The 27808-nt window shown below is 38.7% G+C and overlaps 1 protein-coding gene across 17 annotated transcripts in view; it reads left to right on the top strand.

The window, feature by feature from the left end:
- ttn.2 (titin, tandem duplicate 2) overlaps positions 1-27808 on the top strand; it is a 170885-nt gene that overhangs the window by 99790 nt on the left and 43287 nt on the right. For all 17 annotated transcript variants that reach the window (XM_047814435.1, XM_047814451.1, XM_047814443.1 and 14 more), the window contains 55 exons: positions 35-313; positions 411-710; positions 798-1100; positions 1186-1689; positions 1809-2111; positions 2204-2503; positions 2608-2904; positions 3009-3293; positions 3427-3720; positions 3820-4119; positions 4228-4536; positions 4617-4816; positions 4946-5375; positions 5521-5829; positions 5918-6099; positions 6843-6972; positions 7086-7385; positions 7479-7796; positions 7874-8170; positions 8303-8602; positions 9415-9729; positions 9815-9963; positions 10122-10272; positions 10532-10813; positions 10905-11207; positions 11311-11616; positions 11725-12006; positions 12092-12391; positions 12481-12783; positions 12885-13193; positions 13281-13562; positions 14070-14369; positions 14451-14744; positions 14826-17780; positions 17882-18217; positions 18320-18604; positions 18814-19113; positions 19206-19508; positions 19613-19888; positions 20008-20307; positions 20699-21001; positions 21088-21387; positions 21589-21876; positions 22765-23067; positions 23159-23461; positions 23542-23847; positions 23937-24224; positions 24341-24631; positions 24749-25036; positions 25127-25714; positions 25895-25999; positions 26092-26289; positions 26376-26672; positions 26780-27367; positions 27451-27753. In XM_047814435.1, coding sequence (XP_047670391.1) covers positions 35-313; positions 411-710; positions 798-1100; positions 1186-1689; positions 1809-2111; positions 2204-2503; positions 2608-2904; positions 3009-3293; positions 3427-3720; positions 3820-4119; positions 4228-4536; positions 4617-4816; positions 4946-5375; positions 5521-5829; positions 5918-6099; positions 6843-6972; positions 7086-7385; positions 7479-7796; positions 7874-8170; positions 8303-8602; positions 9415-9729; positions 9815-9963; positions 10122-10272; positions 10532-10813; positions 10905-11207; positions 11311-11616; positions 11725-12006; positions 12092-12391; positions 12481-12783; positions 12885-13193; positions 13281-13562; positions 14070-14369; positions 14451-14744; positions 14826-17780; positions 17882-18217; positions 18320-18604; positions 18814-19113; positions 19206-19508; positions 19613-19888; positions 20008-20307; positions 20699-21001; positions 21088-21387; positions 21589-21876; positions 22765-23067; positions 23159-23461; positions 23542-23847; positions 23937-24224; positions 24341-24631; positions 24749-25036; positions 25127-25714; positions 25895-25999; positions 26092-26289; positions 26376-26672; positions 26780-27367; positions 27451-27753 — 19020 coding nt within the window. The remainder of the gene's footprint in view (positions 1-34; positions 314-410; positions 711-797; positions 1101-1185; positions 1690-1808; positions 2112-2203; positions 2504-2607; positions 2905-3008; positions 3294-3426; positions 3721-3819; positions 4120-4227; positions 4537-4616; positions 4817-4945; positions 5376-5520; positions 5830-5917; positions 6100-6842; positions 6973-7085; positions 7386-7478; positions 7797-7873; positions 8171-8302; positions 8603-9414; positions 9730-9814; positions 9964-10121; positions 10273-10531; positions 10814-10904; positions 11208-11310; positions 11617-11724; positions 12007-12091; positions 12392-12480; positions 12784-12884; positions 13194-13280; positions 13563-14069; positions 14370-14450; positions 14745-14825; positions 17781-17881; positions 18218-18319; positions 18605-18813; positions 19114-19205; positions 19509-19612; positions 19889-20007; positions 20308-20698; positions 21002-21087; positions 21388-21588; positions 21877-22764; positions 23068-23158; positions 23462-23541; positions 23848-23936; positions 24225-24340; positions 24632-24748; positions 25037-25126; positions 25715-25894; positions 26000-26091; positions 26290-26375; positions 26673-26779; positions 27368-27450; positions 27754-27808) is intronic.

Here is a 27808-nt window from a genome sequence, read left to right as displayed (position 1 = left end):
GAAACAATTGACTGGTTTCTAACAATCCTTGTAGGCAAACCGACTATTGATTTCCAGACCAAGGACATTGTTGTTGTGGAGGGGGAAAAGATGCAACTTCCAATTCCATTTAAAGCTGTTCCATCACCTAGGATCACATGGCACAAAGATGGCAAAGAGATGAAAGCTGATGAGAGAATCTTAATGACATCAAATTACATTTCCTGCCAATTGGAAATTCCAAGTTGCCTGCATGCTGATGCTGGCCAATACAAAGTTACCCTGGAAAACAGCTTTGGTGCAATTAGTGGGACTATCAATGTTAAAGTTATTGGTATGATTACACAGTCACACATAAGTACTACTTTGAATCTAATAGTGCATACATTTTTCATTATGCACCATTATTATAACATTTATTTCATCACTAGGTCTTCCTGGGCCATGCAAGGAAATTGTTGCTAGTGATATCACCAAGAACTCTTGCAAAGTAACTTGGGAACCTCCAGACTATGATGGAGGCAGTCCTATCCTTCACTATGTCCTGCAGCGCAGAGAAGCAGGCAGGAGAACGTATGCCAATGTCATGTCTGGTGAGAACAAACTGAGCTGGCCTGTCAAGGACCTCATCCAAAATGGAGAGTACTATTTCCGTGTCAGAGCAGTGAATAAAATTGGTGGTGGAGAGTTCATAGAGCTTCGCAATCCTGTAATTGCTGAGGATCAGAAACGTAAGTTATTTCAGAGAAGATTTATCCTAAAATTGTCAATATGGCAACATAATTGCATACCTTCTGTTTTATCCTATATTTACACAGATCCCCCTGATCCTCCTGTTGATGTTGAGACTCACAACCCTACTTCTAAATCTGTGACTCTAACTTGGAAGCCACCCATGTATGATGGGGGATGCAAGATCATGGGTTACATTCTAGAGAAGATGATGAAAGGAGAAGAAAAATTTGAAAGATGCAATGACTTCCTTGTGCCAGTATTGTCCTACACCGTTAAAGGCTTGAGACCAGAAAAGGAGTATCAGTTCCGTGTTCGTGCAGAGAATGCTGCAGGCATTAGTGAGCCTTCTCGTTCCAGTCCTATGGTCAAAGCCACTGATGCAATTGGTATGTCCAAGAAATTTTCTAATTGTTATATATATATATTTTTTCAATATACCAGTTTGTATAATCTAAATATTCTCAATTTCAGATCGTCCTAAAGTGTTCCTTAGTGGCAGTTTGCAATCAGGATTAAGTGTTAAGAGGGGTGAGGAAATCCGATTAACTGCCTACATTTCTGGTTACCCTTACCCGGAAATAACATGGATGAGAAATAATTCAACCATTAGGCCAGAGGCACTGAAGAAGAGACCAGAAAGGCCTATTAGAAGGAAAAAGGAAAAGAAGGCTGAGGAAGAAAAAATAGAAGACACAGAGAAAAAGGAGGAGAAGACAACAGAAGAACATGACAAGAAGGAGGAAGAAAAGAAAGAGGCAGAGGAGAAAGAGAAACTAAAGGAGCCAGAGGAACCAGAAGAGCCAGAGGAGGAATACCACCCAACACTAAATGAGCGTCTTACAATTGATAATTCAAGGAAGGGTGAATCCTTCGTTCTTGTGAAAGATGCTATCAGAGGCGATCATGGTGTTTTCACTATCAAGGTGGAGAATGATCATGGTGTTGCCTCTGCCACCTGTGAAGTTAATGTTCTTGGTAATTTTAATTCATGGGATTTCTATATAGTTTTACTCTCAATTAAATTGGATTCATTTATATCTTATTAACTTACTGGGGTACAGACTCATTTAGAGGTTTTTATTTACATGTTACAGATACTCCTGGACCTCCAGTCAACTTCAGGTTTGAGGAGGTCAGGAAGGATTCTATCCTCTGCAAGTGGGAACCTCCTCTAGATGATGGTGGCAGTGAGGTCCTAAATTATGTATTGGAGAAGAAGGACAACTCCAAGATTGAAACTGGATGGGTTACTGTGACATCAACTCTGAGGGGTTGCAAGTACCCAGTGACAAAACTGATTGAAGGAAAAGAGTATATTTTCAGAGTTACTGCTGAGAATAGATTTGGTCCTGGAAAACCATGTATCTCCAAACCTGTTATTGCAAGAAACCCATTTGGTAGTCTTCCTTTTCAATACTGTATTTTTGTATTTTTTTGTTTTTAAATATCACTTTTGTAGGTTGATATTTAATATTTTCTATGATTTCAGATCCCCCTGAGGCACCTGAGAAACCAGAAATTATTGACATTACAGCTAACAGCATGGTTGTTACTTGGAATGAGCCCAATGATAATGGAAGCCCCATCCAAGGATACTGGGTAGAAAAACGAGAAATTAACAGTACACACTGGGCAAGAGTTAATCGCAATATCAATGATGGACTGGAAATTAAAGTAGAAGGCCTTTTGGAAGGATTGACATACATTTATAGGGTCTGTGCAGAAAATGTAGCTGGATGTGGAAAATTCAGTCCACCATCTGATCCAAAAACAGCCCAGGCTCCTATCTGTAAGTTAATTACATCACATCTTTCTAATGCATATAAAAAGTAACATAGTTACTTTAACTTTTTGTTGTATAAAGCTAAATTCATTGTTTTTGTTTATTTTCAGTGCCACCAGGTCCACCAATTCCTCATGTTGTTGACACCACAGACCATTCAATAACCGTTGAATGGGAACCTCCAGCAGACAATGGAGGTGCAGAGATTTTTGGTTACCATGTTGACAAGGTAATTGCTGGCACTAAGGACTGGTCACGAGCCACAGAGAGACCATGGAAGACTCGCACATTTACTGTGTATGGTGTCCGAGAAGGAGCTAAGTACATTGTCCGTGTGGTAGCAGTCAACTCTGCTGGTGAAGGTGCTCCTGGTATGACAGATGCTGTCATTGTCAGGAATCCAGCAGGTATAAAACTATAAAACAATGTTTAATATGTAATACATAGGAGACACTATAAGCTGAGATTTTAAGGTTGGGTTGATAACTGTGTTGTTAACTTCCTCAAACAGAGAAACCTGTAATTGAACTTGATATATCTGTGAAGAATGGTCTTGTTGTAAGAGCTGGAGAGATGCTGAAGATCCCTGCACATGTAAGCGGTAAACCAAAACCATCACTTTCATGGACAAAGGATGATGCAGCTCCTGACAAAGAGCGTGTGGAAATAGAAGAAGTAGGACAGAACAGCACAGTCATTATCAAAAGCTCAAAAAGAAGTGACAGTGGCAAATACCAGATAACTGCAGCAAACCCAAGTGCTATAAAATCTGCATGGACCAGGGTTGAAGTTGTTGGTGAGAACTGCTATTTTATACTTATATACTTATAAACTCTTAACTACACACCTCCCTACTGTTTTGGTCACTTTATATAGATTTGTAATTAAATCAGAGACAGCAATTCTTACTCTTAAACTTGTTTATTCAGATGTTCCTGGGCCTGTCCTTGACCTCAAGCCTGTAGTAGTAACCAGAAAGTTAATGATTCTGAACTGGTCTGATCCGGATGATGATGGTGGCAGTGATTTGACTGGCTTCATTGTTGAAAGAAGAGAGCCAAAGATGCACACATGGAGACAGCCAATTGAAACACCTGCATCCAAATGTGAAATTGTAGGTATTATTGAAGGACAGGAATACATTTTCCGAGTTGTGGCCAAGAACAAATATGGCTGTGGACCACCAGTTGATCTTGGACCTATCCGTGCAGTTGATCCACAAGGTAATTTGACTTTTAATTTTTTTTTTAATTTTTTTTTTTTTGTAATTATTTTGAAAAGACTACAATAATCAAATGTGTTTTTTTTTAATTTAATATCAGGTCCACCAACCTCTCCTGAGAAGTTCCACTACACAGAAAGAACTAAGTCATCCATTACCCTTGCATGGAAGCCACCTCGCAATGATGGTGGTAGTCCAATTATTGGATACATCATTGAAAAGAAACGTCAAGATCATCCTACTTTCCAGCCTGTGACCACAGACTTGTGCACTGCACTGACACTGACTGTGGAGAATCTAGATGAGCTACACATGTATGAGTTCCGTGCAAAGGCTGTTAATAGCATTGGAGAAAGTGATCCTTCTATACCCTTGACTGCTGTGATTCAGGATGATGAAGGTTTGTACTTTCTTGGGATGTTTGCTATTCCAAAACAAAACAAAACATATCTTACCTACTTTTTAAATGTATTTTACTATATGTTGTCTTAAATATTTTCTTTTACAGTTGCCCCAACTTTGCACATGTTGAAGCACTTCAAAGGTGACTTGATTAGAGTGAGGAAGAATGAGCCAATTGAGATTCCTGTTGAAATCACAGGTCTCCCAATGCCAAAGGTTGAATGGTTGAAAGATGATGTTGTTATTCCAAAGCCCACTGAAAGAGTCCTGTTTGAGACTAAAGAGATTGACAGAGTCACAGAACACACCAAACTTTCTATCCCAGCTACTACAAGGCTGGAAAAGGGTACATACACTGTCACTGCTTCAAATCGCCTTGGGTCACCCAGCCATTCGATCACAGTTGAGGTGCTCGGTAAGTTAAGCTAGAATAATGTCTTTAATATTTTCATTTAAAGTGAGCAATCACATAATGGTTCTTTAATGTTTTATTAGATCGACCGACGCCACCAAGAAATGTTGCAGTTTCAAATATCCGAGCTGGGTTTTGCCAGTTGACTTGGGATGCACCACTAGATAATGGTGGCAGTGCGCTCACCAACTATATTATTGAAAAGAAAGACCTCAATGTTGAGGATGTCGAGAAAGCTGAATGGGTTCAGGTTAATAACACAATCATAGAGAAAAAATATGGGGTAAGCTAATTAGGATTTTTAGATTTAAAGACTTAAATTGTCATTATTTTAAAGATTAATTAATTAAAGATACCTTTATTATTTTTCAGTGTAACTATTACATTAAGTCTATTACTTTATATCTTGTAGGCATGGGACCTTGTAACAGGTGGAAACTATATGTTCAGAGTTAAAGCTGAAAATAAGTATGGAATAAGTGATGGCTGTGAAACAGAGGAAGTTCAAATAAAGGATCCATTCGCCCTACCTGGACCCCCAGAAAAAGTTGCTATTGCAGAATATTCTAAAACCAATATGCTAGTAACATGGGAACCTCCAATGGATTGTGGTGGATCTAAGATTATTGGCTATTGGATGGAGAAGCGTGAGAAAGGCACCACCTACTGGGCTAAAGTAAATAAGGCCTTGGTCTCAAAACGTGGCTTGAAAGGCTGGGAATTTCAGGTCACACGTCTCTTTGAGGGAACGGAGTATGAATTCCGAGTGATGGCTTGCAATGCTGCAGGAGTTGGGCCCCCAAGTGCTGTCTCTGAATCAGCCTCTGCTATTGACCCCCTCAGTAAGCGGAAATATTTTTTTGTGTAACACATATTTCTTGTATACATGGGTTTTATGTACTTTTTGTATACTTTATGTTTATGTTTAGTATAAGTATTTTTATGTTTGTAAAATACGTTGGTTCTTTTTGTCTTTCTGTACCTTAGCACCACCTGGCATGCCAGCAGCTCCTGTAGTTGCTGATAAAACTAAGCGTAGTGTTACTCTGTCATGGACCCCACCAGCCAAAGATGGTGGCAGCCCAATCAAAGGTTACATAATCGAGATCCAGGATGAGGGAACATCTGATTGGGTGAGGGTGAATGATGCAGACAATCTACATCCAACTACTGAATTTACTGTTCCCAATCTTAAGGAACTCAAGAAATACAGATTTAGAATCATTGCAGTAAATGATATTGGCGAGTCTGAGCCAAGTCCTAGCACCGCAGAGGTTCTCATGGAAGACATTCACAGTAAGATTTCCATGTAAACCTGGATTTTAGTCTGAATTCAAATTCTTTAATTTCATTTTCTAACATGATTGCATTTTTAACTCCACAGCTGAGCCAAAATTATCTCTGGACATCACTGCTGAAGAATTACTATGTATCCGTGCTGGATCTCCAATCAAAATCCCTGTAACTATTACTGGGCGCCCTGTTCCCAAGGTTACTTGGGAATTTGATGGCAAAGCAAAGACAGAGAAGAAAGATCGTCTTCATACCCTGCCAGTTGATTCACAGGTATTAACATGTTATTTAAAAAAAGTAAATAGTTTTACACCTTTAGTAGATTGTATTTTGTAACTTGTATTTTGTATCTAGATTTTAAAGGCAAAGGTCTGATTTATTAGATTAGATTCCATTAGATTAGATTAGATTAGATTAGATTAGATTAGATTAGATTAGATTCAACTTTATTGTCATTACACATGTACAAGAACAAGGCAACGAAATGCAGTTTAGGTCTAAACAGAGAGCAAAAGCAGCAAGTGCAGGATATACAGTTTGTACAAGATTTAAATGAGTTAAATAAAGTGTTAAAAATGAGTTAAATAAAGTAATTTACAGATGTGTGTGTACTATGAACATAATATACAGATGGCTATAATTATAACTGAAATTTACAGAAGGATGTAACAAAATATATGGCTATTACTATAAACAGTAATTTACAGATGTGTATGTACTATGAATATAATATACAGATGAATATATATGTACTATGAATATATTATGCAGACTAATTATATACTCTGGTATATAGACTCTGGTATATAGACTCCGACTATACTGTTGGCTGAGAGTACATACAGTAATAAGCACAGATGAGCTATTAAGTCATTAACCTTCTCTTATGCTGAGGCACTGTATTAAAGCTGACCCTGTGATCTGACCCTAGCCCTCTTACTTGCGATGTATACATATGTATTTATATAAGGATAATACATTTTCTTTGTTTTTTCCTATTTCTTTATTTTGATTAGGTTGAATCTACTGACACTACCTCTGTTGTAACACTTCCTGTGAGCTTAAGAGCTCACTCTGGCAGATACACTGTCACAGCAAAGAACAAAACTGGACAGAAACATATTAATATCAGAGTCATTGTGCTTGGTATGTTTATTCTTTTTATCAAATTCTTTAAGTGGCTTATTATTTGTATAAGACATGTACATTACTAAAATGTGTGTTTTTATTTTTGTTTGTTTTTTTTTGTTTTTTTACAGATGTTCCTGGAGCACCAAAGGATCTCAAAGTTACTGACATTACCAGGTCTACAGTGCGGCTTATCTGGAAACTCCCAGATACTGATGGTGGAGAGAGGATTAAGAGTTACTTCATTGAAAAGAAGACTGTCAGTGGAAAGGCCTGGACAACAGTAAATGCAGCCTGTGCCAGTATGGCCTTTGTGGTGCCTGACCTTCTTGAAGGTCAGGACTACCTGTTCCGAGTTCGTGCTGAGAATCGACTTGGACAGGGACCATTTACTGAGACCACAGAGCCAGCAAGAACAAGGGATCCCATTTGTAAGTTAAAAAAAAATATATATCTCTCTGAAAAAAATATACTGGAACATAAACTAAAGTTACATTTGTAAAATATTCTGTTCTTTTTCTTAGATCCTCCTGATCCTCCAACTAAGGTCAAAATAAACCTGGTCACCAAGAACACAGTAACTCTTACATGGATGCCTCCAAAAAATAATGGTGGTGCACCAGTCACACATTATATTATTGAAAGGCTGAGCTGGGACACCAGTGCTCCACAAAAGGAGACCTGGAAACAATGCAATAAAAGGGATGTTGAAGAGACATCATTTATTGTTGAAGACCTTAAGGAGGGTGGTGAATATGAGTTCCGTGTCAAAGCAGTGAATGAAGCTGGTCCAAGCAGACCCTCTGTGACTGTTGGACCTATAATTATCAAGGACCAGACCTGTGAGTATTTGGTGCTGATTATATAAGAGGATATTCAGCTGTGTTGGACACATATCTCATTATTATTATTGTTTCAGGTGCTCCAACCATCGAACTTAGAGAATCTCTGGAGAGTGCAGAAACACTGGATATTAACATACTTGCCAGGATCCAGGGCTGTCCATTCCCATCACTCGTTTGGCAGAGAGCCACATTGGAAAAGCCTGATGAAAAGTTTGATGTACACTATGATCAGCATATCAATAAACTTGTCTCTGATGACAAATGTAGTCTGGTAATTCAGCAATCGAAGAGAGATGACAGTGGAATTTATACACTCACAGCTACTAACAGCCTTGGCAAGGCTTCCAAGGATATCAAACTTACTATTTTGGGTATGTGCATAGTATGAGCATTTTTTATTTTTTTTAATCAATTATAATACATAGATAGAGAAATCGATTTATAGATCACTTTAACATATATGTAAATATTAAATATGTAAATATTATTGTGTTTTTCTGTAGGACGACCTGGACCACCAGTTGGACCAATCAAAATTGAGGAAGTTTTTGCTGAAAGGATTGGACTCTCCTGGAACCCACCCACAGATGACGGTGGTTCTAAAATCACAAACTATGTCATCGAGAAGCGTGAGGACAACAGGAAGACATGGGTGCATGTATCTAGTGAGCCTAAGCAATGTGCATACACAGTTCAGAGGCTAACAGAAGGGCATGAATATGAGTTCCGTGTTATGGCTCAGAACAAATACGGTGTTGGACCACCACTCTATAGTGAGCCTGAGAAAGCAAGAAACCTATTCAGTAAGTACTCCAGTTTTGGCCTTTTACCTTATTTTTGCTTAAATAGTCTTTTATTAAATGATCACACAAAAAAGTGACAAGTCCAATCAAAAGTAAGAAAAAAGTACCAGTTTTTCACAAGTTTTGCACATCATGTTTGTTTCAAATGTATTTATGTTTGATTTGCATACTAGACTGTACTTTTTACTGTTTTATTAATCTGCTTAAATAAATACAAAGGAAGCTAAATTGGGGGCACGGTGGCTAAGTGGTTAGCACGTTCGCCTCAGACCTCCAGGGTTGGGGGTTTGATTCCCACCTCCGCCTTGTGTGTGTTGAGTTTGCATGCTCTCCCTGTGCCTCGGGGTTTCCACCGGGTACACCGGTTTCCTCCCCCCGTCCAAAGACATGCATGGTAGGTTAATTGGCATCTCTGGAAAATTGTCCATAGCGTGTGATTGCGTGAGTGAATGAGTGTGTGTGTGCCCTGTGATGGGTTGGCATTCAGTCCAGGGTGTATCCTGCCTTGATGCCTGATGACACCTGAGATAGGCACAGGCTCCCCGTGACCCGAGAAGTTAGGATAAGTGGTAGAAAAAGAATGAATGAATGAATGAATGAATGAATGAATGAATGAATGAAGCTAAATTGGGAAAATTTCAGTTCACGCGTTGCTTCTTTTAATGTGCTACATGTGCTATTAATTTGACACTGTCTTCCATGCTGTGTTTATGTACACACCTAGAGTACACAATTTCGTTGCTACGGTGAAGGGAACTTTTTAAAGGCACTTTTGTATGTAATTAAATTTTTAATGTTCTCATCTACAACAGCTGTCCCTGGCCAATGTAACAAGCCAACTGTGTCAGAAGTCACTCTTGAATCTATGACTGTTGAATGGGAGGAGCCAGAATATGATGGTGGATCACCAGTTACTGGCTACTGGTTGGAGAAGAAGGAAACTACATCAAAACGCTGGACTAAAGTGAACCGTGACCCCATAAGGATCAGGCCCCTTGGCGTTTCACATATTGTGACTGGTCTTTTGGAAGGAGCTACCTACCAGTTCCGTGTTATTGCCTTTAATGCTGCTGGATGTGGGCTTCCAAGTCTGCCATCGGATCCTGCAATTTCTAGAGATCCAATTAGTATGTTCAAACTTTTATTTTTTGTAATTGGTTCTGATAATTACCTAGAAAGATTTATTCTTAGGAAATATATTTTTTCTTCCAGCTCCTCCAGGACCCCCTCTGCCAAAGGTAACAGACTGCACCAAGTCAACTGTAGATCTTGAATGGATTCCTCCACTGACTGATGGTGGATCTAAGATAACAGGATACTTTGTTGAATACAAAGAAGAAGGAAAGGAAGAATGGGAGAAGGTACCTAAATGCACATTTCATGCAAATAATATGACTATTATGCTACTATATTATTATATACAATATATAATATCACTACAATAACAAAAAAAAAATACAGTATATTAGCATTTATGCTTCCATTTAGTGAAATTCCATTTGTTTGTTCTTTTTTGTAGGCTAAAGACAAGGAAATTAGAGGCACCAAGTTTGTTGTTCCTGGACTCAAAGAGCTTGGACTTTACAGATTCAGAGTAAGAGCAGTAAATGCTGCAGGAGTTGGTGAACCCGGTGAAGTCACTGAAGTGATTGAGGTCAAGGATAGAACAAGTATGAACTAATTTTTAATGTGTATTCCAGCCATAATACCAAAAAAGTGGTCTTCCATGCTAGTACAGTAATGTCATGTGTCAGATTCTCTACTCCTTAACTAAAATAGACCTAATTGATTTTTATATTATTAACAGTGATTTATAGTTATTACAGCTCCACTCAATATTCTAAATGGGATCTCATTTTAGGACTAAATGCGTTACAATAGACTAACAGCAATTTAATTCCATAAAAAAACATATATTGTTTTCTCTAGTTCCTCCTGAAGTGGACCTAGATGCAACTGTAAAGGAGAAGATCACTGTTCATGCTGGTGGTGTAATCCGTATTATTGCATATGTATCTGGCAAACCTGCCCCAGAAATTATCTGGAACAAAGATGATGGTGATATGCCTAAAGAAGCTCTTGTTGAGACTACTGCTATTAGCTCTTCTCTGGTTATCAAAAATTGCAAAAGACACCAACAAGGTATTTACACCCTGACTGCCAAGAATGAAGGAGGAGAAAGGAAGAAGGCAATAATTGTGGAAGTTCTGGGTGAGTATTCTGGTTATGATGAAAATGGCTTGATGAACAGAACAATGTAGTATTTAGCACAAATTTTTTAAGCCCTTTTATTTTTTAATAGATGTTCCTGGACCTGTTGGGCAACCTTTCTCTGGTATAAATCTAACTACTGACTCCTGCAAACTGACATGGCATTCCCCTGAGGATGATGGTGGCTCTGCCATCACCAATTACATAATAGAAAAAAGAGAGTCTGACCGCAGAGGCTGGACTTCAGTAACATACACTGTGACCAGACATAATGCTGTGGTTCAGGGTCTTATTGATGGTAAAGCGTACTTCTTCAGAATTGCTGCTGAAAATATAATTGGAAGGGGCCCATATGTGGAGACTGCATCACAAGTTCTTATTAAGGATCCTATTTGTAAGCCATTTTATGTCAATGAATATAAGTCCATCAATACTTTACAGTATATTCCACAATTACATTTGTCAGTTCATATATTTTTTTCTATCTTTTTCTACAGCTGTCCCTGAGCGTCCAGAGGATCTGGTGGTAACAGCTGTCACAAAAGATTCAATTAGTTTAGAATGGAGGCCACCAAAGTATGATGGTGGAGCAGAAGTGACAAGCTATGTCCTTGAAGTCCGTCAGTTAGGAAAGGATAACTTTATCCGTGTTGCAACTGACAACAAGCTAATAGACCGTAAATTTGTTCATGAGGGTCTCAAAGTGGGTGCTACATATGAATTCCGTGTCAGTGCTGTAAATCAAATTGGCCAAGGCAAGCCTTCATTCAGCACTAAACCTATTACATGCAAGGATGAGCTTGGTAAGTTACAAAGAAGTTATGTCAATGTGAAATACTGTGACATTACAGCAGTAGAGTAATATGAGATTAACATTATTTCAAAAAAATCTTTGAATTATTCAATTTTAGAGCCACCTACCCTTGATCTGGAATTCCATGACACGGTTTTAGTTCGTGTTGGGCAGCCATGCACTCTCCAAGGTCGTTATACAGGCAAACCAACTCCAACAATCAAATGGTTTAAAAACGATGAGGAACTTAATTCAAATGATGAGATTATGCTCACCACCACTAAGAAGACATTGTGCTTGTCTATTGAAAAGGCTAAGCGTGATCAGAGTGGTAAATACTCTGTGGTTGTGGAGAATTCAACTGGCATACAGAAGGGCATCTGCACTGTTACTGTTGTTGGTGAGTTGTGGCTCTTCAAACTTATTAGCTAGTCTTCCCTTTTTTCTGAACTGTAAATAATATACATGTGCATAAATATCTTCAGATCGCCCTCAACCTCCGGAGGGCCCTGTTATCTTTGAAGAGATCTTTAGGGATCACATGGTCATCTCCTGGAAACCACCACTTGATGACGGTGGATGTGAAGTATCTAATTACATTGTTGAAAAGAGGGATGTTAACAGGGATCTCTGGATGCCTGTTACTGAGTCCTGCACTAGAACTACATGTAGAGTACCCAAACTAATTGAAGGCAGAGAGTACATTATTAGAATATGTGCTCAGAATTTTCATGGCATAAGTGACCCGTTGCTGTCTGCTGAGACAAAAGCAAGAGATGTTTTCAGTAAGTACATGTTTTTCAGGATTTTCACTGCCTTAACTTGATAATTTTACTAAAACAAACATCCAACCCACTGTGTCTACCAAAAACAGAGGTGCCTGATGCTCCTAAGCAACCAGTGGTGAAAGAGGTCTACAAAGACACAGCTTTGATTTCCTGGGAACCACCAGCTGATGGTGGAAAACCAATCACAAACTACATTGTTGAGAAGAGAGAAACAATGTCAAACAGATGGGTTCGTGCTGGAACTGAACGCATCTTCCCTACAACAGAATACTGGGTTCCGGATCTTCTCAAAGGATGTGAATATGAGTTCCGTGTCATGGCAGAGAACATTATTGGTGTTGGTGATCCCAGCCCACCCTCAAAGCCTGTCTTTGCTAAAGATCCCATTGGTATGTGCTCACAAAATTTCTTTTAGCTATAGGGGTTAACATCAGTGACATATTAAATTATAACATATTATATCAATATTTTACTTTTCTTTTCCATACAGTGATTCCAAGCCCACCAGAAAAGCCAATGGCAATTGACAAAACAAAGAATTCAATCACTCTATCTTGGGAGCCCCCAAAGGACTGTGGCAGAGGCAAAATCTTAGGCTACCTGCTTGAGTACCAGAAAGCTGGAGATGATGAATGGATACAGGTTAATCAGACTCCTGAGTCCTGCCCAGACACAACATTCAAAATAGTCAACCTTGAAGATGGAATGTTGTACCGGTTTAGAGTAAAAGCAGTGAATGCAGCCGGGGAATCTGATCCTGCAAATGTTCCTGAGCCTATTCGAGCACAAGACAGATTTGGTTAGTCTGGGTATACAGTATATAAATAAACATAATGAATTGTGTGAAATGTTACATATGCAGTGACATTTATTTTTCTTTGAACAGAGCCTCCAGAGCTTTTGCTAGAAATGGGGATGCCCCGTGAGCTTAAAGCCATGGCAGGAACTCATATAAAAATTGTTGCTGGAATCAAAGGTATGCCTTTTCCCAAGGTCACATGGAAGAAAAATGATATTGATGTACCTCCAAGAGCAGAAATCGAGACTTCTGGAGTAAGATCCACACTTGAAATGCGCTACTGTAACCGAGGGGACTGTGGAGATTACACACTCAGTGTAGAAAACCCAGCTGGATCAAAGACAGCAACATGCACTGTGCTTGTTTTAGGTAAGCATGTCATTAATTACACAAAGGTAAAGCAAAATCCCAGAACCTATCCTTTTAATCCTGTTTATCTACAGATATTTATACGTATTTATTCCTTCTCGAGTTGGTATCTGTCATGACTCAGCCCGGATTTTGGCCTTGTGCATCTCTTTACGTTCTTCATCACGTGTCAGCTGTCTACACACCTGTTTCCTATTGTGATCACCGTGTCTATTTAACTGTGCCGCGTTGCCTTGTGCATCACGGAATCTACTGTTGTCCTGTCCTGTCTTCAGTCCTTTGTTATTAAAACCTCTTTGTTTTGATATCCTGCATTTGGGTCTGCTTCCTTACCCAGTGTCATGACAGTATCAGACATTGTAACATGAAATGAATCAGAAAAAAAATGACTCCTCGGGATCTATTTGATTGAATTAATTTTAGATGAAATTATATTTCACCCCACAGTCCTAATTAATAAGAATATGTATTATCTTCATTTGTTGAACTCTTTTTGAATTCTGCTAGACAAACCTGGTCCAATTCAGAATCTGAGGGTATCTGATGTTAGAAGTGACTCAGCTCAACTCTCCTGGAAAGATCCAGAAGATAATGGTGGTGTACGCATCACCAACTTTGTTGTGGAGAAGAAAGATGTGGCTTCTGCACAATGGGTGCCAGTCTGTGCAACATCCAAAAAACGAAGCCTTATGGCAAAGCATTTGATGGAAGGGACATCATACATGTTCCGGGTGGCTGCCGAAAATCAGTTCGGCAGAAGTGAATATGTTGAGACAACTAAACCTGTGAAAGCAATGAACCCACTGTGTAAGTATGAACAGATAATTTGTGTTACCTAATAAGCTAAAGTGAACTGCAATTAAAAGAATAAACTTTTGTGTCCTTTAGTTCCACCTGGTCCACCAAAGGACCTGCATCATGTAGATGTTGACAAAACTGAGGTGTGGCTTGAGTGGAACTGGCCTGATCGCACAGGAGGAAGTGAGATCACCGGCTTCTTGGTTGAGTATCAGGAGGAAGGAGAAAGAGACTGGATAGTCTTCAAGACTGTAAGCATTCCTGAATGCCATGTAACAGGGCTAGAAGAGGGAAAAACTTATAGATTCCGTGTGAAAGCAGAGAATGCCATTGGCCTTGGAAGACCTGATACAACTGTGCCAGTGCTCTGCCAAGAAAAACTTGGTAATTTTTTTCCTCAGTTTCCTTATAACAATATTAATATTCATTTTACACTTCTAAAATAAATGATTTTTCTATTTGCAGTGCCACCAATTCTTGAGGTTGATGCAAAACTGATTGATGGGATAATTGTAAAGGCTGGAAGCACCATAAGGCTTCCCGCAATCATGAGAGGCATTCCAGTTCCAACTGCAAAATGGGCCATTGATGGTGAAGAAATTAAATGTGAAGGAAATACCAAGATTGACACAGACAACTTTTCGACTGTTCTGAGCATTGCTGACTGCACAAGAAATCACACTGGAAACTATATTCTCACAGTATCTAACCCTGCAGGAAGTAAGACTCTTTCTCTGAATGTCACAGTACTTGATGTTCCTGCTGCACCAATAGGACCAGTTAACATCCTTGAAGTAACTCCAGATTCCATGGTCATTGAGTGGCGTCCTCCCAAAGATGATGGTGGAAGCCCTGTCATAAATTATGTTGTTGAAAAAAGGGAATCTAATAAGGAAACCTGGGGAGGTGTTAGCTCTGGCAGTACTGCAACACGACTTAAGATTTCTCGTTTACAGAGTGGTGTTGAATATGTTGTAAGAATTCGTGCAGAAAACAAGATGGGAATTGGTGCAGCTCTTGAAAGTGCACCAACCGTGGCAAAGCACCAGTTTGAGCCACCTGGCCATCCTGGAAAACCTGTTGTTTCAGATATTTCTGAAGATGCGCTTACTCTTGGCTGGACAATGCCATTGTATGATGGAGGCAGTCCTATTTTTGGCTACATTATTGAGCGTAGACATAAAGGAGGCAAATGGATTCGAGTAAATAAGATTCCATGCAACGACCTCAGATTCAGAGTGCTTGGGCTTTTTGAGGGTAATGAATATGAGTTTAGAGTATTTGCTGAAAATATTGCTGGCTTTAGTGGTCCCTCACCTATCTCAGACACAGCCAAGCCCTGCAGGCCAATTACAGTTCCTGGACCTCCAGTCAATCCTAAAGTTAAAGATTATAGTTGCACTTATGCTGATTTAGTTTGGATAAAGCCTACAAGAGATGGGGGTAGCCCAATCTTGGGATATGTTGTTGAATGGCAGAAAGCTGGCGGTGAATGGGATAAAGTTAACAAAGATGATTTGATAAAACAGTGTGCATATAGAGTCAAGGGTCTAAATGAAGGCACAGAATATAGGTTTCGTATTCGAGCTGTCAACATAATTGGAGATGGTGAGACAAGAGAAATCCCAGAATCAGTTATTGCTCAAGACATTCTAATTCCCCCTGAGATTGAGATGGATGTCACATGTCGTACACATGTGATTGTACGTGTAGGTCACAACATAAATATTACGGGATATGTGAAGGCAAGGCCAGACCCTGAGATTACCTGGACCAGAGGGGAGACCATTTTGGAACGAGATAAACGTGTTACTTTCACAAATAACTTCCCTGTAGTTCATATGCGTATCAAAGAAGCAACCAGAGCAGATCATGGAAAGTATATTCTTAAGGCTGTCAATAATGGTGGAGAAGCTTCAGCTACCATTACTGTAACTGTATTGGACAGGCCTGGACAATGCAGGAATCTTATATTGACATATGTGACAAAAAATTCTTGCATGGTGAACTGGGATGCTCCCGAGGACAATGGAGGCACTGAGATTACAAACTACATTGTTGAGTGTCGTGAACCAAGCAGCAGAGCTTGGTCAATGATCTCTTCTGACTGCACCAACCGCAAAGTGAAGGCAAAACTCCTGGAGAATCATGAGTATTTGTTCCGTGTATCTGCAGAGAACAAGTGTGGTCCTGGTCAAGCAACAGAAACCAAAACACCTATCCTTGCAATAGATCCACTTCAGAAACCTAGTGAACCAGAAAATTTCCATGTAGCTGATGTTGGCAAGAACTATGTTTTCCTGAGATGGCGAAAACCAGATTATGATGGTGGCAGTCCAAACTTAGGCTATATTCTGGAAAAGAAAGCAAAGGATGCTGAAAATTGGGAAAGTTTACATGATGGCATAATCAAAGAGACATTCTTTATGGTAGACAAATGTGTTGAGAACCAAATATATCAGTTTAGAATTAAGGCAACAAATGATGGTGGAGAAAGCAACTGGGTGAAGACATCTGATGTTCTAGTCAAAGAAGTCATTCTGAAACCAGTTCTTGACCTCAAATTTGCTGGTACTATCGTGGTTAAAGCTGGTGAATCGGTCAGGCTTGAGGCAGCTCTCAGAGGAAAGCCACAACCTGAGGTAAAATGGGTGAAGGACAAGACTACAGAAGATAACCCAAGAATCACCGTTGACACTGGAGCAGATTATTCAAAATTCCTCATGACTAAAACCAGACGACCTGACACTGGAAAATATGTAATCACTGCCACAAACTCTGCTGGAAGTTTCACTGCATATGCAAATATAACTGTTTTGGACATACCCGGACCTGTCAGGGATGTCAGGGTCACTGGTGTCTCTGCAGACAAATGTAGAGTTGTGTGGGATCCTCCAGAGGATGATGGTGGTTGTGAAGTAGATAGCTATATTTTAGAAAAATGTGAAACCAGGAGAATGGTTTGGTCTACATATTCTGCTAATGTAGTTACTAACTACTGTAATGTAACTCATCTTGTGGAAGGTAATGAGTACGTCTTTAGGGTCAGAGCAGAAAACAAGATGGGAACAGGTCCAGCAATGGAGAGCAAGCCTGTTATTGCCAAAACACAGTACAGCAGACCCGGTCCACCTGATCCACCAGAGGTCACCAAAATTGGCAAAGATGAAATGACTGTGATATGGGCTCCTCCTGAGAATGATGGTGGAAAATCCATTACTGGCTATATCCTGGAAAGAAAGGAGAAGCGTGCTGTACGATGGGTACCAGTTACAAAAAGCCCCATCTCTGAGAGACGCATGAAAGTAACCAACTTGATTCCTAACCATGAATATCAATATCGTGTTAAAGCTGAAAATGAGGTTGGATTGGGAGAGCCAAGCAAGCCTTCAAGACCAGTTGCTGCTAAGGATCCAATTGGTATTTATATTTTTTATTTATATACTTTACTAACATATGCGATTTTTTTCTAGAATACGTATAATAATGGTCTAATATATATGAATTTATAACAATTTCAGAGCCTCCTGGTCCTCCTGGAGGTCTGAAGGTGGTGGACAGCACAAAGACTTCAGTTACACTTGGCTGGTCAAAGCCAGTGTATGACGGTGGTGCTCCAATCATCGGATATTTGGTTGAAATGAGAGAGAAGATTGAAATGGAAGGTGAACAAGAGCGAGATCCAGATGAAGGCTGGTCAAAATGCAATACTAGTGGGCAGCTTGTTCTCACTGAATTTACAATGCTCAATTTGGATGAGAGAAAACAATATGAATTCCGTGTCTCTGCACAAAATCAAGTTGGAATGGGTCGCCCAGCAAAACTTAAAGATGCTGTGACACCAAAAGAGATTCATGGTAACATACATTCTCATCTTACTCATGTTCATGCAAGATGAGACACTTATTTAATGTATATAACATGTAAATTATACCTTACTTATTCTTTTTTCAATACAGAATTGCCAGAGATTGATCTGGATGCTAGTTTGAGAAAGGGATTTAGTGTAAGAGCAGGTTGTCCCATAAGACTATTTGCTACAATCAGAGGAAGGCCAACACCTAAAGTGACCTGGAAACGCATTGGAATTGACAATGTTGTCAGAAAAGGTCATGTGGACCAGATTGATACAATGTCCTTTCTTGTTATACCTGAGAGCACACGTGAAGACTCTGGAAAATACTCTTTGACAGTCTCAAATCCTTCAGGAGAGAAAGCTATATTTGTTCGTGTTAAGGTCTTGGGTATGTAAAATATCACATAGTTTACATACAATTAGACTAATAAACAAAGATTTATAAAAAAAACTAATAAATAATATTACTAATCATACAATTAGGAGAGAAAGAGAGAAAATGCATGATAAATCATGGATTTCGTCTTTTCTTTATTACATTTATATTCTTCTTTCTTCATGACAGACAAAAATACATTAACCTATTACTTTAAACAGATACTCCTGGACCAGTTGATGAATTGGAAGCAACTGATGTTACAAAGACAACCTGCCAACTCTCCTGGTCACCTCCAGAAAATGATGGTGGCTGTCCAATCCTTAACTACATTGTTGAAAAGCGGGAAGTAGATAGGAAGACATGGACAAATTGCACAAATGAGTTGAAAAAGACCAGCTTTAAAATCACAAACCTAACACCAGGAACTGAATACTACTTCAGAGTCATAGCAGTCAACAAGTATGGTATTGGAGTGCCAAAAGACTCTCCAAAATCATATTTGGCTGTAGATCCCATGAGTAAGTGACTATGCACTGCATACTTTACAATGGATATTATTTCTCTTTATATAATAAATTTAATTAATTGTTTTATTAATTTTTACTTAAAGGTGAACCTGATCCACCAAAAAAGATGGATATCTTGGAGATTTCTAAGAACAGTGCAACTCTTGGATGGCTAAAACCACTGAGAGATGGAGGATCAAAGATTAATGGCTATATAGTTGATTATCAAGAGGCTGGTCAACCTGAGGACAAATGGACAACATACTCAGTTGTAAAAGACTTGAGCATTGCTGTTGTTGGTCTTAAAGAAAACACAAAATATAGATTCAGGGTTGCTGCAAGAAATGCTATAGGATGCAGTCTGCCAAGAGAAGCTGAAGGCATTTTTGAAGTCAAAGAGCAGCTGAGTATGTATTTTAAAATATTAGTAGTTAAACTTTGACTATAACATATTTAATTGTTTAAAATTTTTTTTATATATAACTGTATATTTTTAACATTCTTGTTTCAGTGGGACCAAAGATTATCATGCCTGATATGGTCATGGCAAAAGCAGGAACAAAGCTTAAGGTTGAAGCACTTGTATCTGGAAAACCTACTCCAGTCACAACGTGGAAAAGAGGAAGCGATGACGTGGTTTCATCTGATCGTCTTTTTGTGCAAAAAACATTGTCCTCATCCACATTAATGATTAAGGATGTTTCAAGGAAGGACAGTGGCTATTATAGTCTTTCTGCTGAGAATAGCATTTCTAAGGTCAACCAAATCCTCAGAATTATCATCATGGGTAAGTTATGGGTTAGTTAGTAAAAAAGGACAGTGTATTCACAACAATATACAGTACATTATAAATGTCTTTGTTATATTATCTATTTTATTATTAACATATAAACATCATTCCTTTAGATATCCCTGGTCCCCCAGAGGGCCCCTTGGAAATTCTTGAGGTGGATATTGATGCCTGCACCCTTGCATGGAACTCACCAACTGAAGATGGTGGCAGCAACATAACTAATTATGTTGTTGAAAAATGTGACGTGAGCAGAGGTGACTGGGTTCCTGCTGTAGCCTCTTGCACAAAGACCAGTTGCAGAGTTCCAAAACTTACTCCTGGCAAGGAATATGGTTTCAGAGTGCGTGCTGAAAATCGTTTTGGAATTTCAGAGCCAATCTACTCTGTAAAAATTATTGCCAGATATCCATTTGGTAAGTTTAACATAAGATACTAAGAAACTGTTATGAAAGATGTCTTTTAGTAAGCTTTCACCTATGTAATATTCAGTGTTACTATCAAAGTCTGGCGTGTACCATGTTGGGAGGTCCATTTCAAGGAGATGAAATGCATGATTCAACACTGATTCAGAAGGAAGTGAACTGTGTGCAATACATATTATAGGCTGTTGGCAGGCATTTGTTGACAGTTGCTATTACAATGTATGGAATAGACAAAGAACACAAACATTTGTTTAAATAAATAAATAAATAAATAAAAAAAATTTTTTTATTTGAGAAAGAAAATGTACTCAGTATAAGATCCATTAATAAATATCTTTCTGATTTTTATAAATTTTTAACTTTTTTAAATGTGTTATTTCAGATCCACCCAGTGAACCAAGGAACTGCTGTGTTAATAAAATCAACAAAGACTTTGTTGTTTTGTCTTGGGAAAAACCAGTAAATGATGGTGGTAGTCCTATTATAGGATACTCCATAGAACGTAAAGAGAGAAACAGCCTTTTATGGGTCAAGGCAAATGAGACACTTGTTCGTCAAACTGAATACTACTGCTCTGGCCTTATTGAGGGTCTAGAATACACATTCAGAGTATGTGCAGTGAATAAGGCAGGCCAAGGCAAACCAAGCAAAGCTACTGACATAATTACAGCAAGGAACCCAGTTGGTATGTGATGGATAAGATTTTTATTAAAATATCCTACAGTATTAAGATGTTAAATCTAATGTAATTTTATTAACCTCTCTCTCCAGATCCACCTGGTAAACCAGAGGTTCTTGACATAACAAAACATTCAGTTTCACTTGTTTGGAACCGTCCAAAACATGATGGTGGTAGCAAACTCATTGGCTATTATGTTGAGTATTTGAAGCTTCCAGGTGACAAATGGGTACGTGTGAATTCAAGTAGCCAAAATGTGCCAAAAGAGGACTACGTTGTCACTGGACTTGAAGAGGGAGCCCAATACAAGTTCAGAATTATTGCAAAGACAGCAATTAATATCAGCGAGCCTTCAGAAGAGTCTGATGTAATCACTGTCATTGCAGAGCATGGTAACTTTTTAATTACATACCACTGTAAAACTCTTTTGCTTTACCTATAAAATTTACAGTTAATAATTAACAATAATTAATATTTAAGAATAATTATATAATTATTGTTAGTGTGAATTGAGCAAAATTAAATTACATCAGATACACATTATTGAGAATTCTATAATTAAATCATGTATTTCTTTTTGTGCTTCATGTCAGTTCCACCCAGGGTTGAGATCAGTCTTGAAATGAAGAATCTAATCGTTGTCAAAGCAGGAGCAAATGTTTGCCTTTACGCTGAAGTTTATGGAAAACCAATACCAAAAGTTACATGGAAAAGAGATGGTGTGCCATTGTCAGTTGTTGAAGGCATGAAGATGTCTCAGAAGAGACACCTCTTCCTCTTGGAACTGTTCTCTGTAACACGAAAGGAGACTGGAGAGTATACTATTTTTGCTGAGAACCCTAGTGGCACTAAGTCTAGCAACATTAAACTTAAAGTTCTGGGTAAGTTTCATAGTGTCATTAGCTATGTAATAATGGTTCTACCAGTATTGTAGTCTGTTTTCACCTTGCATTAACATGGATTTTGCTGCTTCGCATTACAATTCAAGTAGAACAATGGAACATCGACTCTATTTAACTGAAGTAGAATATTTAAATTTCAAATGAGTTTGCTTTGTAGTTTGAAGTTTACAAATGTCTATGGACACTCATGTATTAATATTCCCCATTTAATGAGCAACACAAACAAAATGAATTTTTAAAAAATCCAAAAACTTGATCTGAAAGATGCTAATCTTATTAATGGATTATGTCTGAATTTATACAAAATTAATTTTTCAGACATTAATTTTAAGTCAGTTATTGACATCCTAGGGATTTTCAAAAGTGAAGAATTTTTTTTTATTATTATTTACTTATGTATTTGATATTATAGTAAACTTTAAGTAAAAAAATATTATAAAATTGTGAAATACATTAGGGGAGTTATGATCAAACACTGTTCTTTTGGGTAAATTGCTCATAATCATGGCACTGGGGATACATACATACATACATACATACAGACATACATACATACATACAGACAGACGACTTATTCATATCAGAGGAATATCGACCTATTAGAAAAGCACAGCGAGTTTGATGCTCAGTGGTTGAGGTGTTGAACTACTGATCGGAAGGATGTGAGCTCAAATCCCAGGTCCACGAAATTGCCACTGCTGGCCCCCTGAGCAAGGCTCTTAACCCTCAATTGCTTGGTTGTATAAAATGAGATCAAAAACACTGTGCAAGAGAATGATGTGGTAGTGCAGTGGGGTGTAAATATTGTACTGTAGATATAAGCAACAGACTTTCAATAAAAACCTCATTTTAATCTGACTTTTACAGATAAACCAGGACCCCCAGCATCAGCAAAGGTCAGCCATGTCTTTGCCGACCGGGTCAAACTGCGATGGGAGCCACCTCTTTCAGATGGTGGGGCTGAAATAACCAACTACATTATTGATAAACATGAAACAAGCAGAGCTAACTGGGCTCAGGTTACTTCCAACATTAATGGCCAAATAACAAATTGCTCAGTGGAGAAACTCATTGAGGGTCATGAATATGAGTTCCGCATCAGTGCTGAAAATAAGTATGGTGTTGGTGACCCAATTTTCACCAACTCTGTGATTGCTAAGAATCCATATGGTAAGCATCATAAAATTTATTTTATTCTAAATGATCGCAGGTCAAATATATAAACTATTCATTCATGTTCACAATGTTATCCCCAAACCAGATGTTCCTGGACCTTGTGACCCACCTATTATTACCAATATTACCAAAGACCACATGACTGTGAGCTGGAAGGCCCCTGCTGATGATGGCAAATCCCCTATCCTTGGATACATGGTGGAAAAACGTGAAACTCAGGAACTCAGCTGGTCTAAAATAAACAGAAAACCTGTCATTGATAGAACCATTAAAGCAGGCGGTCTCACTGAGGGTTCTGAGTATGAATTCAGAGTTATTGCTCTCAATAAGGCTGGTCTTGGCAAACCAAGTGATCCCACTCAAGCTGCTATTGCAGTGGACCCACTATGTAAGTGAGGTTTCCTATTTGTATTCCAGTTTTCATTTACTTACATTTGACACACTTTTATTTATATTCTTTTACTACAGATCCTCCAGGGCCACCTGCATTCCCCAAAATTGTTGATTCTACACGTAGTTCAATCAGTCTATCATGGACTAAGCCTGCCTATGATGGTGGCTGTGAAATTTTGGGCTACCTGGTTGAGGTCAAGAGGTCAGATTCAGAGGACTGGTTAAAGTGCAATATGCCAAAAAAACTTCAGGACACAAAGTTCCTTGTCACTGGGCTCCTTGATAAAACAGAATATCAGTTCCGTGTGCTTGCTGTAAATAAGATTGGATTTAGTGAGCCAAGTGAAGTTCCTGGGAACCATATGGCACAAGACATATTGAGTATGCAAAATTGCTTCTTTTTTATAATACAACTTTATATATTCTATTTTTAAATGCTTGACTTTTTTTCTATTTTTATTTTCCAATAGTTGTCCCTGAGGCAGACCTTGATGCAGATCTTAGGAAAGCACTTGTATTACGTGCTGGAGTCACACTGAGAATCTATGTGCCATTTAGAGGCCGCCCTGCACCAAAGGTGACATGGAGCAAGGTTAATGCCAACCTGAAAGAGAGGCAAGGTCTTATGATCAACACAACTGAATGGGATACATATGTATACTGTGAAAACATCAACAGATATGATGCTGGCAAATATGTGCTGACCCTTGAAAACAGCAGTGGATCCAAGTCCTATACCATTGTTGTCAAAGTCTTAGGTATTATTCTCATTATGATTTTAAGATATTATCCTTAAAATAGCTTTATCACCAATTATTACTTAGCTATATAAATTGTAATATCCACTCCATATTATTTATTCAATCTTACTTAGATACCCCTGGACCACCACTCAACCTGACTGTAAAAGAAACATCAAGAAGTCACGCCTCCATCACTTGGGATCCTCCGTTAATTGATGGGGGAAGTCCAGTGAAGAGTTATGTTGTGGAAAAACGTTTGGCAGAACGGAAAGCATGGACCTGTGTTGCTTCTGAGTGCCCCAAAACATCCTTCAGAATTACTAACCTTGATGCCGGGAATGCCTACTGTTTCAGAGTCTCAGCTGAAAATGTTTATGGTATTGGTGAAGGCTGTGAGACAGCTGGACCAGTTAAAGCCTCAGGTTAGAGTTTCTATACTTTTGTACTCACTTTAGCTTTAATTAATGATATACTGGGGTTACATAATATTATATAAATGTGCTATTATTAAATAAAATCCTAATAATGTTCTATTGCAGAGCAACCTGGACCAGTTATAGACTTCAAGCCTGCACTGGTCACCAAGGATTCTTGCACTCTTTATTGGAAGAAGCCCATCAGTGATGGCGGAAGCCACATTGTTGCATATGCATTGGAAATCAATGAAGGTGAAGACAAATGGAAACAGCTCATGAAGGCCAAACACCTGCAATACACAGTAAAGGACCTACAAGAAGGCAAAGAATACTCTTTCAGAGTTAAGGCTTTTAATGAGTCTGCTGAAGGACCCATCACTGAACTCACAGTGCTGGCTAAGGATCAAATTGGTATGTGTTTGATTAAAATATTGTAACATTTTTTAAAAGAACATTGTTGGAGTTGTATAGTATATTTATATTTCCTGATTTACCCTTCAGTTCTCCCAGACTGTGACCTTAAGGGGTTGCCAGACTCTTGTTATTTGGCAAAGGAGGGAAGCACGGTTCGCCTCACAATCCCAATTTCTGGCATTCCTGCTCCAACAGTCACGTGGAAGAAAGGTGGTGTTATCTTGGGAGATAGTGGAAGAGTCTCTGTTGAATCCACAGTAGCAAACACAACCTTGCTGATACGTGACTGCCAAAGAGGTGATGCAGAGAAGTACTGTCTCATTTTGAAAAACAGTGCAGGAACCAAGGAATCCACCATAGACATCAAGGTAGTTGGGAAACCTGGAATTTGCACAGCACCCATCAAATTTGATGAAATTACAGCTGACGGAATTACATTGGAATGGGGTCCACCCAAAGATGATGGTGGAGCAGAAGTTTCCAACTACATCTTGGAAAAGAGGCAATCCACAAATAACAAGTGGGTCACTGTTGCTTCAGCCATTCAGAAGAACACATTGAGAGTCACCAGACTCCATGAAGGAACAGAGTACTTATTCAGAGTATGTGCTGAAAACAAATATGGTGTTGGAGACTTCATAAGATCCGATCCGGTGGTGGCTAAACATCCATTCAGTGAGTTAATAAAGTAGTTCAAGACTTTACAGAAATATGTTACACATTATATTAATTCAACTTCAAGTGTGTAATTATTAAACTGATGTATTGAAATACTTTAAATGGGTAGGTTGTAGGTAGGTGATCTGGAGTAATGTACAAATTATGTTAAGGTTTTCTTTTGCTTTTTCTCAAAAGATGCACCAGGTGCTCCAGATGCACCACAGGTCTTGGCTATTCACCATGAGTATGCTATAGTGTCATGGGCAGATCCAAAGGATACTGGAGGCTCTGCTATTACAGGTTATTTTTCCTTCCAACAGTTTATTAATTTATTCATTGTGTGTGCTGTGACCATGCAAGAATATTTACCATGTTTTAAATTTTGATTTCAGGATATTATGTGGAATTCAAAGATAAGAACAGTTTATTATGGAAGAGAGCCAGCAAAACACCTCTGAGAGTGAAGGAGTGTAGAGTGACTGGTTTAATTGAGGGTCTCGAGTATGAATGCAGAGTTATGGCTATAAACATGGCGGGACTAGGAAAACCAAGCAAACCAACAGAAGCATTTGTTGCCCTTGATCCAATTGGTACATGTGTAGTTTTTTTTACACTTCCAATGAAATAACACATAATTATTTGATTGTACCTCTAACTTCCTATTGCTGTTCTTTAGATCCTCCTGGCAAGCCTGACGTAATCAACATTACAAGGAACAGTGTAACACTCATTTGGACTGAGCCTAAATATGATGGAGGTCACAGACTGACAGGCTATATTGTTGAAAAACTAGAGCATCCAGGAAAGGTCTGGAAGAAGGCCAATCATGTCAATATCCAGACTTGTGCTTTTACAGTAACTGATTTGCAAGAAGGCTGCATGCATAATTTTAGAATTAGGGCAAAAAATGCAGCTGGTTCCATCAGTGCTCCCTCAGAACAAACTGAAACCCTTGTCTGCAAAGATGAATATGGTATGTTTTACCAACTGAGTTTGATTTATAGAACTTGTATATTATTTATAGAATTTATAGAACATTTTGAAATACAAAATTATAATCAATATCTTACCTTTTTACAGAGCCACCAACTATTACAATTGACCCTGAAATGAAGGACGGTGTCACTGTCAGGGCTGGAGAAACAATTGTGATTTCTGCTTCAAGTATCCTTGGCAAACCTCCACCTACATCTGTATGGTCTAAGGGAGGAAGAGAAATAAAACCATCGGATGTTGTCCAGATTACAAGCACTGCCATATCTTCAACATTGTCAATTAAATATGCCTCAAGAAAGAACACTGGGGAGTATACAATTACTGCTAGCAACCCATTTGGCATTAAGGAAGAAAAAGTGAAAGTAAAAGTCTTGGATGTACCAGGTCCACCTGGTCCTATTGAGGTCAGCAGTGTCTCTGCTGAAAAATGCACACTGACATGGTTACCACCAGAAGAAGATGGAGGCTGTGCTATCAAATCATACATCATTGAAAAGAGAGAAACTAGTCGCCTACTTTGGACAAAGCTTGCTGAAAATGTCATGGATTGCCGTCATGTGGCCTGCAAGTTGATTAAAGGCAATGAATATATTTTCCGTGTATTAGCAGTCAATCAGTATGGTACAGGTGACGCTATTCAGTCTGGTCCAGTCAAAATGGTTGACAGCTTTGGTAAGTCTAACAACATATGTGAATGTATTAATTTCATTTCATGATGTACTGTGATATTATATGGATCACTTTATTTTTGTCAGGACCTCCTGGGCCACCCTCAAAACCAGAAATTGATAATGTCACCAGAACTGCTGTAACTATTTCCTGGAAGAGACCAGTGGTGGATGGGGGATGTGATATTACAGGGTATAGTGTTGAGAGAAAGGAGAGAAGAGGTATGAGATGGGTTAGAGCTTCAAAGAAGACCGTCTCAGATTTACGATACAAAGTAACAGGCCTTGCAGAAGACGTTGAGTATGAGTTCCGTGTCACTGCTGAGAACAAAGCTGGTTTTGGAGAACCCAGTGAGCCATCTCAATCAGTACTGACAAAGGATATTGCATGTAAGTAAACAAAACATTTATAAAGTAATGTCCAGTAGTTACAAATAAATCTCAC

The sequence above is a fragment of the Tachysurus fulvidraco genome, chromosome 6 (genome assembly GCF_022655615.1).
Source record: "Tachysurus fulvidraco isolate hzauxx_2018 chromosome 6, HZAU_PFXX_2.0, whole genome shotgun sequence".
Lineage (NCBI taxonomy): Eukaryota > Metazoa > Chordata > Actinopteri > Siluriformes > Bagridae > Tachysurus > Tachysurus fulvidraco.
This window is presented reverse-complemented; position numbering and strand designations above follow the sequence as displayed.